This window comes from Erpetoichthys calabaricus, chromosome 4 (assembly GCF_900747795.2).
Source record: "Erpetoichthys calabaricus chromosome 4, fErpCal1.3, whole genome shotgun sequence".
In the NCBI taxonomy this organism is placed as follows: domain Eukaryota; kingdom Metazoa; phylum Chordata; class Cladistia; order Polypteriformes; family Polypteridae; genus Erpetoichthys; species Erpetoichthys calabaricus.
This window is the reverse complement of record NC_041397.2, coordinates 248,021,278-248,034,756: the sequence shown is the minus strand read 5'-3', so window position 1 is coordinate 248,034,756 and position 13,479 is coordinate 248,021,278. Positions and strand designations below refer to the sequence as shown.

The 13,479-nt window shown below is 39.2% G+C and overlaps 1 protein-coding gene across 1 annotated transcript; it reads left to right on the top strand.

Annotated features, from left to right (window-relative positions):
- The first annotated feature begins 12,158 nt into the window (after window positions 1-12,158).
- LOC114651443 (gap junction beta-2 protein-like) lies at window positions 12,159-13,265 on the top strand. Its single transcript, XM_028801319.2, has one exon. The coding sequence runs from the start codon at window positions 12,176-12,178 to the stop codon at window positions 12,971-12,973; it is 798 nt and encodes a 265-aa protein (XP_028657152.1). The 5' UTR covers window positions 12,159-12,175; the 3' UTR covers window positions 12,974-13,265.
- Window positions 13,266-13,479: the final 214 nt, after the last annotated feature.

Here is a 13,479-nt window from a genome sequence, read left to right as displayed (position 1 = left end):
GCTGACCACTTCCCACCGCACGAGCTGTGCTTTCGGGATCAAATGAACTCCTGCACAACGTCAGCCGTGGGCCACTTTTGTGTGTTGTGTTCCCACCGCACAACAGGAACTGTAATCTTTATGTGATGTGCTGTGATACGATGTGAAGTGCAGCATGATCGGGAGTTCTCTCACAGGGGACCACGCATGCATGTATGTGTACCACTCTCAGGGCTTTTCTGAAATATGTACTACCACCCCGGGTCGACAGGGGGCGCTGACACCAACTTCCTCCTGTCTTGTTCCTTCCAGAGCACAGAGAAGACACCCAGTGAATCACAAATGACTCTTCCCCCATCGGGACCCTTACCAATAAATCCTCCGCCAAACTTACCATAGGACAGAGTTTCTTCCTTGCGGTAGCGACCCTTCACAGCCAGATGGCAACTTTGTTCAAGGAATTTTCATTAGTACTGGCGCACATAACGATCCTTATTTTCAGGGACAAACAGGTTGGCGTCCCAACATTTTTCTGGATTGACATTCAGTTATATATTTGTAACTGATATATACTCTATCTAACTGATTATATATATATATATATATATATATATATATATATATATATATATATATATATATATATATATATATATACATATATATATATATATATATATATATATATATATATATATATATATATATATATATATATATATAATACTGTATATATATACAGGTAAAATTCCGTTACAATGAACTCCCAGGGACGAAAATTGTAAACAAAAATTTTGTTGTAATAAGATTCTGTATTTGTTACTATAGTGCTTTCTTTAACTTGTATGCAGGCGTTTGCAATCATTTCAATAGCTTCTTTCGCGTTACTTTTAATCTCCTCCTGCCTACAAGTTATGCTGACGAGAATTTTTCTCAGCATTTCCTTATGATAATACACTTACAGGATGCGAATGATGCCCAAGTCCAATGGCTGCAGCGCTGCCGTGCAATTGGATGGGAGGTATTCAACGCAAACATTATCTAAATGCGGAAGCATGTTGTGGGCAGCAGTTATCAATCAGAATCATCCTTTTTTCTTCTTCATATTGTGAGGTTTCTGAACTCTTTTGAGACCCCCCCCCCCCCCCCCCCCCCCACCCCCGACTACCCACCCAACGGGAACGACACGCTGAAGTTCGTCCTGAAGCTCGATTGCAGCGTCTGTGGAAGATTGTTTGTCCGTTGCTGGGGCAGGGCAATAGGAGGCTCACAGCGCTGCAGTGAAGCACCACAGAAGCAAATCATTAAAGATGGGGGTCGCGCTATAAGTCCCTGTCTTGCACCCCAAAACACAAGGCGTAGTCTCAGTACTTTAGCAAAACCAGCTTTATTCAGCTTGAAACAGGAATGGCACGGTTGTTTATTTTAGCGTGATCTGCCACTCTGCTATACACAGACACAGCAGTCAGGCAGGGTCGTGCAGGTCAGTGATCAAGTAATCCTGTTATCTGCATTTACAATTTACGTGCTCCTAACCTTGCATTACCCATCTTCAGATCTTTTCTGTTTACTTTGGCGGAGAGACACAGCATATCTGTGACCCTGCTTTTTGCCCCGTACAGACGGGGAGATCGCACTTTGGGACGCTCTTCGGCGTGTTGTCCAGTTCTGGGAGGTCCCAAGAGAGTTTACAAACCTCACATTTTCTAGAATGAGTGCCGCATTAGTGGGAATGTTTCTTGAACGAGCATCACTGAACCACATAGAAACTGATTTTTCGACGTCTTCAAGTGCAGCAGTTCGCATACGTTTGCAACCCGAGATTTTTCTTCTTTTTTTGCTCTGTCTTTCAAGAAAGTTGACAGTGTCGATGGCGAAATTCTGAATTCACTGGCAACGTCTTTTCTTTTTGCCGCAATTTAGAGCTGCAAAATTTTTTTTTTTCTAATATGAACTGTTTTGTTTTTTCATGTCTGCTGTTTCTATAGGAGGGTGACAATGAGTTAAATTCCAATGGATGTTTTTCAAATGTTGACGAGCAATAAGCAAAAGGTATCACTGAAAACCACCGAAAACAAAAAAGGGAAAAAAAAAAAAAAAAAAAAACCAGTACAAGGAAAGTTCGAAGAAAGAAATAAAAATTACAGTGTTTCTATTTGGGAATCATTGTGCACAACTGAGCTGCGGCCACAGAACTAACTGCTCTGTGAATGATTCATTCAGACATTTCAAGGTCTTTTGAGCACTTCGTTGTAATGAAAGTATCTGCTGAATGTACTTCGTAGTAACGAGATTTCTATAGACTCGTGTCATATGGGGAACTGTCGGGACCATAAAAATACTTCGTTGTAATGAAAATTTCATTGTAAAGATATTCGTTGTAATGGAATTTTACCTGTATATATATATATATATATATATATATATATATATATATACAGTATTTAAAGAGGAGGGCTAACTCTCCATGATTAATGGTGGTACTCCCTACATTCAGCTTTTTATTTTTATGCCTTCCTCACATTAAGTATAACCCAGCCTAAATTTTAGAGACGGTGCCAAGTCTGAATAAATGGGCAGGAATGGCATCATGCTGTAAAACATCAATCCTGACATTGGGAAAAGATGAAGAGTGGGAAAAGATGAAGAGGAAGAAGTGTTAAGTATATGTTGCTTAATGTACTGCTGTGATATGCAGAACAGCAAATACTGTAGTAATATTACTTATTATCACTAAATAGAAGGCAATACTAAAATTCAGTTTTGTATAATAAATGGTGTGTCTTAGTCTATCCATTTTCAAACCCGCCTTTCCTTAGCATCATCCGGTGCAATGCAGGACCAGCGCCAGACCACCACAGGGTTAACACACACACATTATGGCCAATTTCACAACTGTAGTTCTCCTAACCTGCATGTCTTTGGACTTTGGGAAGAAACACATGCGGACACGGAGAGAACACGCAAACTCCATGCAGCAAGCACCCACTTTGAAAAGGCTTATTGCCTATGATGTGATACAATTGAGGGTCAAAGTATAATCCGTCCAGTACGACATTCATTGAAAAAAAAAGCACAGCAGAGTTATGAATTATGTTATGTTATGGTTTTCAATCATTGTATTGTCATTCTGAGCTCTATTTAAGATTTTAAATTAATTTGGATTTTGTGATTGTTTTTTGTCATTATATTTGTTCTATATCTGTGACAGAAAAAGCTTTTGTTTGGACTAAGACTTTTAGGTTGTGCTTTGGGTTTTGGAAATTGGTTTCTTTTTGACTTTCAAGCTCTGATCATTCTTCTCCTGATCCTGCACCATAAGGATACCTTTTTCACAGCCATTTTCACTCAAAGCAGAACAGAATTGTTGAATATTCTTCCATATCTTGTTTAAGTGTCAGATAGAGTAATTCAATTTTGTCCTAAAGGAAATTACTGTCTCTCACTCGCTATCATTTCCTGAATCCTGGTCTGAATTGGATATATACATGCTTGTAATGTAATGTATTCTAAATGTATGTAATGAATATTCTAAAACTCATTTGATCATTTTGTTTTTGCGGTGAACTGCTGGTGATAATTTTTGATGTAAGGTGGGCATGCACTGCTTGGCTGAGAGGGGAGCCATCGTTTACAAGAAGACCCGATGCAAGTCTGCAGTCTTGCTGGTTTCTGGCTAAATGGATTTTCTCCTTGTGTTCACCTTACTGAGAAGGACCACTTGTAATTCTAGCATCACCCAAGTCTCTTGGATAGTAACAGCTGTGAGTGACAGTGACACCCTGAGCAAATTCCTTAGCAGAGACATCCAAATGTACTGCATACTCAATGCCATTGTTTAGTGTCAGCTGGGTGGATGCCTCTTGTTGGATTCCTGTGTCAAAAACTCTATGAACTCTTTCATTTCGGCCTGTTGCAGTTGATTTTTTTGGTGTAGTCTTTTGAAAGGCAATACTGTTTAATACTTTTATGCACCCCTCTGTTTTTCAGCAGGCTTAGTCTGTTGGCAGAGAGTTAATGACATTGGGATGCCCCGACTTCCAGAGACAGATGCCAGTGTGGACAGAGTGACATGCAGAGTGACAGTGTGCAGAGGCACATGCACAGGTGCTTATGTCAGATCAGGTCAGGTCAGGTCAGGGAGCATGCACTGGTATAGCTTGTTGCTGCACCCACTACACGACAAAACAACTTGGGATCCTGGTTGGCAACCCCCATGGCAGATACACGGTCCAGTCCCACCCTCCTGAAATGACCCTCTATCTGACGAAGCCAGGTGTTACGTGGGTGTCCCCTTGGCCTGGTCCAGCCACTTGGGTCCCCAACAATGAGGACCCTGAGAACCAGATCAGCCAGTGTACAGGCCGGTTATGATATCCAACAACCTCGAGGGGATCCCGCGAACCCTCAGGATGTCCCACAGGGCAGCTCGATCAACGGAGTCGAATGCTTTGCAAAAATCGACTGGCTGGCTGCAAAGAATCTTTGCCGATATTCGCGTTTGCGCTCCATGAAAACTCTCAGTGCCAGGATGCGGTCGATGGTAGACTTCTTAGGCGTAAAACCAGACTGTTCCAGTCGCTGGTAGGTGAGCAAGTGATCACGGATCCTATCGAGGACGACCCCTTAGCAAGGACCTTTCCCCGGCACCGAGAGCAGTGTTATCCCCCTGATAGGGATGACAAGCACTTTTACAGTCAGTTGGGATGATGCCAGTCAAAGTTAAACAACAAAACTGCATTAAGAAAGAGAATTATGTGCAAATTAGTTGACAGTGGAATGAGAGGTACTTTTTCCTGAAATTGGATGACACATGTGAGAACCACGCTAAAGACATTTGCATGAACATTATGGGCAGGACCCATTACTGGTCATGTGCCAAGTTATGAGCACATCAGTGCTAGCAATTTAACCATTTGCAGTCACGGAATATTATACAGATAGATAGATAGATAGATAGATAGATAGATAGATAGATAGATAGATAGATAGATAGATAGATAGATAGATAGATAGAAACACTAATGTGTGTGTATATATATATATATACTGTATTCGAAATGCTTTAGCACATTTGTGCATAAGTTTGATGCTTCCTCTATTATTAAATTATGATTGGACGTTACAGTATGAAGTGCTTTACTTTATTTATGATTCTAATTAAACTGCATTCTCGCAAATGGTATTTCTTTTAATTCTTTGGAGAAAAGCCAAGCAAAATGACACCTTTTATTGGCTAACTAAAAAGATTACAATATGCAAGCTTTCAAGGCAACTCAGGCCCCTTCTTCAGGCAAAATGTAATCATTTTTAATTCTTTAGGTTTGGTATTTGTCTTCGCTATACAGTATAACCTAAACATAAAGACAATTCTTTGGACTACTCATTAGCATATTACGTAACAGGTGTTAAAAGGAGGCGCGCGGATATCCAGGTATGACTTAAACACACACGCAGTTCGAAAACGCAATCAAACATCCTCACTTTGGAAACTTTTTCATCTCTGATCAGATTACCTCGTCGATAAACTCACCCAATGGAACCCCCGTGTGAGCGAGAGATCGGAAGATCGCTTTAATGAAGACCCCCAAAAGGCTGAGCGTGTGAATGTGAAGGTGAGTGGGGCTGGTGGGAGTGTTTGCAGGCGGGCTGTCATTTCAAAAGGCTCAACTCCAAGATGCACAGAATGCTTTTCCATTGATTCAGATGTTACTGAGCCGCTTAGGAAACGTAATAACAGTAGTTTCAGTTTTTTTTTTGTTGTTGTTGTTGTTTTTTAAGTTTTAAACTATAAATGTAAAGGTTTTTGGACGCAAAATTTGGAGATTCCCCTGACTGAGTCATGTTTTTCTGCGCTATACGCGATGTGCCAAATTCTTGTATTTTTAAGACTATCAAATAAAGGCCAGATCTTACTTCATTTACTTTACTGTACAGTCAGACCCGTAAGTAGTTGGACAGTGACACAGTTGTCATAATTTTTGACAACTGGATTTGAAACAAAGCAATTATTATGTGATTAAAGTGTAGCCTTTCAACTTTAATTCAAGGGTTTTATCAAAAATATTCTATGAACTGATTAGAACAGACACATTTTTATACATGCCAACCCCTCCATATTGAGGGGCTCAATTTGGACATTTGACGGACAGGCTGCTCTGTAGGCAGGTGGGAGCAGATCCCTCATTATTTCATTAACTAACAAGCAGGTAAGAGGTCTGAAATTTTCATTTGTAAGCTGTCACCGTGAACTCTCAATATGAGGAATATGAGGAGCCAAAATTATGAAAATTGTGTCCATGGACCTGACTGTACATTGTCATAAAAATTATATAATCTCTACCCATCATTTAATTTGATGAGGTATAGGATATTTTGGCAATAGATTCCCAATGCTGAGGTATTCAGGTATTTCATAACTAGATGCCCCCTTTACATTAACACTCGAGGTTGTTTACAAGGTTAAACCCGTTGGAACGTGCAGCTGTTAAACATCACCCAACCGGGCAGGGAGTCGCTTTGTAAGTCGTGTGACTTGGCGCGTTTGTTCCTTGGACTTTACCTTATTCACTACAGGGTCGCCGCCGAGCTGCCGTTTATCTCAATAGCATCGACTGTTCAGGACGGGGCACCTGCAGTGTGCTGCAATTAAGGTCACCACATTTTACATTACGTGCGAAATTCAGAATTCAGATGCATTTCTAAGGTTTCTGCCTATAAAGCAATCGGTGTCGGGGTTTAGCAATGATGGGAAACTGCAATACACAATCCATGCAGAATCTGACTTAAGGGGATAGCATTTCCAAATTGCCAACTGCATGCGTTTGTGACTGTAGTCTTAAAGACACGAAAATCGATGGTCCGCCTCTCAGGTGCTAGAAAGATCGGGAATTATATATATATATATATATATATATATATATATATATATATATATATAATGTGTGTGTGTGTTTGTATGAGTGTTAGCTTATCTCTTGTGTTTTGGTTTGTGTCTCCGCTCCACGAATGCACTCGTTGTCCGTTTGCCCAAAGGCTCAAAGACGTGCGGTGCACAAAAACTGGCCCCGTGGGGATGCAGTTATGGGTGTACGCTTGGACTAACAGTAGATCTCCGCACAAATGGCCTTGTCTACGTCTTATTTCTGATGCCATCCTGCGAAACTGACCGGACCTAACAGGTTCAAGGATGTTACTTCAGCCTCTTCTTAACTCCACCAAAGCGTTTTGTGCCATAATGTCGGACTGTACGGCCTCCCAATGCTGTTGCGGGGGTCACACTATTTTTAGAAGGAGACAGCAGGAAGTGGTGGTCTTGATGTTTCTGTACGAGTTTTCTTCACGCTGTAAAAAATGTTACATTTTCAGTAAAAAAAACCTGACAGTTGTGATTGCTAAAACTTTACCGTAAAAATAAGGTGTCAATATTTTTAGGTCTACGGTATAACTCTTTGAAGCTGTATATAATACAGTAAAAAAAAAATTTTCTCTACAGCACATTACAATAGAAGCCCAGTAAGCACGCATCTGTCGCTTCGCTGTCTGTTTCGGGGCGGCACGCCGCCTGTCAGCAGATCGTCAGCGGGGGGACAGCAGCAAGCCGACAGAGTTTTCCGCCGGCGGCCCACTGTTGGCTGTTGGCTGTTGACCGCTCGGTACTTACCGGCTCGCAGCCGCTAGAACGCTAGTAACCATCCAGCAGGTTAACCTTGATCCTCTGGTGGCTAGCCAACCACTATTGTAGCTGGCGGCATTTATTAATTACAAGGTCAACAGACAAAATGTTAATTGATCTTTGGCTGCTTTATTCCCAGACAACCAGTCCTATGCCTAAATATAATCTTATTTTACTTAAGGCAAATATTCACCGAAAAACGGCTAAAAACATAATTGGGTCACATTGTGGTAAATTTCTTTGAATACGAACAAAACAACTATATGCAGTCTGATATATTCCCACTATAGGGTGTATATTAATTCATAATTTTGTTTCAATTTCATGTGAACTAGAAAAATTATTTTGACAGCAGCTAAGGGGCTTAAATCGGGACAATTTATCAGCAAAAATGGGCCACTGAAAATGTTTGAAAAAGAAATTTCTGATAAACCAAAAGATTAATTACAATTTTAAAATGCTGAATTTTAATACACATCTCTATTAAAACCACAACGTTTTGTATTATAATAAACATACCAATCATGAAACGGTCAAAAAACGCTTTTGGAAGCACAGACCATTTATTTTGCCTTATTAAAGTAACAATCAATAGCAAACATGTTTTGTACATTAAAAAGAATTGAATGTTTAATATGTCAGGTGGAGAAGAAAAGTTTGATTTTGTGGTGTATGGTGTCTTTCAGGTTTGTCAGTTTATTGAAAACAACCCACCATAAATCAGCTTCCATAACATCAAAAATATTTCAACACTCGGGGAAAATTACGTTTGCTAACTCTGTTTAAGTGTGATGAGGTCTGCGGCTCACCAGGCACAATGTGGTAAAAGGGGGCGTTTCCTTATGCAAATATCGTAATTGATGTAAATTTAGAAATCAGTGCCAGAAAAAAACCCCAAATTTTTTAGTTCTGAAAAATGGCAACCACGTAAACTTATTCACCTCAGGTGTACGTTAATTAAAATAACTATTGAAGAAACAGCTACATAAAGCAAATACATGTGATCATTTTGAGTTAAATTAATGTAAGGCAGCTGTTTAAAGTTAAAGAATGGTAATCATGTGACGGTCAGCAAACAGCAACTTTTCTTTAAACAGCTCGATGCAATACAATGGAAGGTATAATACGATTTCCTTTCTGGTGGCATTATCTCCTTTATTAGTGCCGACTACCCTTTTTCACAGAAAACGGATATATTTTTTACGGGTTAACAATTTAAAAATATTATATTGGTCTCTACGTTTCACTTAAGTGCCTCAGTGTTAACTGAAACAGGGCTTTACCGTTTTACATTTTACAGTTCACCTTCGCTATTTAAATGTTTTACACTGTAAAATCGTCCAAACCATCATAACTGGCATCCAAAACGGAGCAGACAGCTTTGGGGTGACTGACACCAATCACAATTAACAACATCAGAGTCTGGGGATCCAATCCCGACACAGTCCGTCCGTGTTGAGTCTGCATATTCTCTCTGTGTCAATGTGGCTATTACTCGTATTATCAGTTTAGTTTTTTTTTCAACACACCACAGAACGTTGCCGAATACTGTACACAGTTGGCTAAAGAATCGAAACAGGCGACGGAGAGAAAAAGGAAAAGTCCTGCATGTCGATGCTGCAAAAATCTCGGATACATTTAAATCTGAGATGGCATCAACTGCATGAATCTGGCATTCCAAATCGCTCAGAAATCACTCTTCCTCTTTTGGCTCCAGGCTGAAATAAAATAAGATCTCTGGCCAGCCAAAATTTGGGAAAACAGTAATAATTAAGATATCATGTAAATCAAGTCAAACATAACGTCTGATGAACAACTATTTAATTTCCTTCTTGTCCAACAACATTAGCTATGTTAGTTCTCAGAAGTGTACCTAGTCCTACATCTTTCATCTATGGTCAGATCAGTTAATATTATCGTTGGTGGCGACACAGACAGCACAAGTATTTACTTGAAAACTTCAAAATGTCTCTAGTTTATGTTGCCAATGATGTACTGTATATAACAATAACCAGAGATAGAGTCCTCATACACACAACCACGCTTGCATCCTCATGCACTCATCCACAACATTGCCCCAATTTACATCTAGCTATGGTTTTAAATTATGCTATCACCTCTGTTGCATAAAGCAAACGTATATCTTACTGAAAGCAGGGTCAATCCTCCCTTCAGGAGATGGCAGCACTACTCTCATGAATACAAGTTATTGGATTATGTATTTAAATTTCAATGGCTGTACCCAAGCTTCTTATTAATGTTAAAGTCTTCTGCCACGAGCTGGAATTCTTGGTGTGTATCTGGGCTTTCCAGTTTCACAAACTGCACACTCACCACTCCATGCATAAGACATTCCATCTCTGCTGTGCTGAATTATTACTTTGTTTTGCTATCTTGTATATTACGTAGTCTCAAGAAGCCATTGCATTAATTATTTGTCCTGTCTTGATGGCCCCAAGTATCCTATTTCCTGAAAACACTGTTAACACTATCCCACAAACTTCATTTCCCTTATACTTTGTTCTACAAAGTTTAAAAGGTTTGTTCTATACGCTGTATCTAATTTAGCATGTTTTAATTCTCACACCCAATATCATACAATTTGTGTTCTAATGTTGTATCTTCTCCTGATGCAAAATTCCCAATACATTAATATTAACATTTGTTCCATCCTTCTGCATTAATTACTGTTACAAACATAAAATTCATAATCACCATAAAAAACAATAGTTATTTAGACAAATAGTACATCTTGCTTGTTTAAATAATCTTCTAGTTTAAACTACATCTTCATCTTTTATCAATGGATTCAAACATGTTGTCCTGAGTGTCTCTATTCCCAAAATACCTGCTATTTGCTGTCCTTTAGGTTTACTTCTATTCTTCAAAGTTAACAAATCTCAATGTCATTATTAAAATCAGTAGCCAAGAAAGCTTAAATTGGGCTGACTTTTAACTGGTAATGCTACAAGTGCTAATATGAGAATTACTAATGTAATGTTATAAGTGCTAGTATCCATGTGTTAAATTTTGATTCTGTCCAAATTATATGCAAACATTAATCTTTTAAAAGTATTTTTTCCACCAACTATCAATAAACTTATTAAAAACATCTATCCAAAAACATCTACTCTAACACATTGGCTTTACTCTAAGTGCTGCTGATGTTATGCCAATCACATTTTCTAAACTTGTTCAGTTATATTATCCCAATTGCCATGCAGGTTAAACCCAAAACAATTCAAATTCATAGTAATTGTGCAGTATTTCCATTAATAAAGCAAAAGTAGCAAATATTTAATAAATACATGTTGCTTAAGAAAAGAAGTTCACTTGCCTTGCTGTGCTTGTGGATAACTAGCTTTTCCTCCTGTTCATCCATAACTCCATGGTTCAAATCTTCGTTGAAATACATTTCTGTGGAAAAATCAAGATTAGGGTGTGGGTCCAACTCCTAGGGCAAGTAGAATTCAAGTAATTGGTCAACAACTGTCATAAAATGGCAAACAAGTGGGCAAATTGTAAGACAAATCAAGGACAGTTAAAGTGGGTTCTGGTAAAGAACATAGAACCCTGGACAGTAAAAGTGTGAATCGGGTATTGGGGACCAAAACCCCAAAGTAAAGGAGATCAATTTCTGGAACTCTTGATTTAATGAATGAGGCTCTGGTTTGGATGCCACTGCAGGCTGCCCTCTATGATTCTGGACCCATGATGATCTTTTGGCATCACTGGTCACCAGCACAGTTGAGTTGTTAGCAGCAGGAACCTGTGATCCCTTGGACTGGAACTGGAGTATGTTGTCCAGTAGTCAATTGGTTGATGGCTCCTGGTACATTCTTGTCTTTATTGTTCACTTGATCTTTTGACTGTTTTTTTCGACAAAGGTTTCTGACATGTATTAACCCTTTTATACTTCTAAGATGGCAAAACACTATCCTAAATAACTATATGAACCTCAAGTCTAATTTTTCTTCCACACCAGAGCACGCACCCCTTAACTTTCCTTAATGCTGCTCCTCATATTAAAACACCCTTTTCGGCTAATGGATTGACTGGCTTTGATTATATATAAATTATTTTTGATGTTCCAACATTTTATGTTACCACAAATTAGGAAGAGTTGAGAAAGGGGATTGAATATAATGTATCTCATAAAAATCATAAAGCAATAAGGTAATGTACATGGTAACCGCGATAGATATTAAGACAAATTGTGTCCACTTCAGGAGTTGGTTGTCCTTGTTTAATTTCAGGACTGTTGTAGCTTCCCTCCTTAAGTATCGTACAGTATGTCATTTAGATTCTGCATAAAATGAGGAAGTACAGAGATGTGTATCTCAAATGAATGATGAAAAAATTGCAACATGATTTGAAGATTTTGAATTGTAGAAGACAATAAGATGGGGCCACTGATAAAATCTGAACAGTATGAGTGGTTTATGTTTTTAATATTGTGTGCATTCACAATGACTAATTGCTTATCTCTTTTTGTCTTACAAGAGCTGCTAATCAGAAAAGATGAGTTGGGGACAACTGTACTCTTTGCTTGGGGGTGTAAACAAACACTCAACCAGCTTGGGGAAGATATGGCTCTCAGTCCTCTTTATTTTTCGCATCATGATCCTGGCAGTGGCAGCTGAAAGTGTTTGGGGGGATGAACAAATGGACTTCATGTGCAACACTTTACAACCAGGGTGCAAGAATGTCTGCTATGATCATTACTTTCCCATCTCTCATATTCGTCTGTGGTGCCTCCAGCTTATCTTTGTGTCTACTCCGGCTCTGCTAGTAGCTATGCATGTGGCCCACAGCAAAAAGGAACAGAAGAAGGACATCATTAAGACTATGGGAGATAAGGCTGATGAGGACCTAGAGATGCTCAAGAAAAAAAGGCTTCCAATTACAGGCTCCTTATGGTGGACTTACACTGTAAGCCTCTTTTTCAGGCTGGCATTTGAAGGGGCTTTCATTTATGTTTTTTACTTGTTGTACAGTGGATTCCAGATGCCCCGCCTGGTAAAGTGTGATGCATGGCCATGTCCTAATGTGGTGGATTGCTTCATTTCACGACCCACAGAGAAAACCGTGTTTACCATTTTCATGATTAGTGCCTCTGCACTCTGTATGGTCCTCAATGTGGCAGAAATGTGCTATTTGGTGGTCAAAGCCCTAGTACGCTATTGCAAGTGCTCCCAGCAGGGGGTCAGTGCTCACCAGCTCCCCAATGGTATGGAGTACCTGCAGAACAAGGAGAAGGGGCAGCTGCTTTCTGAGGCCTCTTCTAGCAAAGACAGCTCCATGGACAAGCTTGCATAGCATTGCTATAACAGAAAAAGTTGGATTCACCATTTTTCTGATGTGTTATCACATAAAAACAGAATTTAATGATTTTCCTTTCTCCATGCTCACAAATGGACAGCTAAATGAAAAACTGACATTCATCAAATTTTTTTTAATTAGGAATAGTTTCCATGTACAAGATGATTTAATCTAGGAGTACAAAAGGACAGTTTAAATTATGCACCAGACAATACTATTTATGAAAGTGTGTAGAAATAAAAACCTGAAAACACAATAAATTGCAATGATGTGGAAGATACCTTTTCTTGTCTTGCTATGCATGGGGAAAAACATACACATAGTTGCTGCTTTATCATTTACAGTACAACTGTCTATTGCTGGATAAGGTCACATTTTTCCTCTAGAACAACCTGACATTTTCCATGTATGGATTCAACGATTTCCAGACTGACTATGTGACATCACGCAGTCCCTGTAGATTTTTCAGCTAGACCTTCATTTTGCAAACCTTTTATTCCACC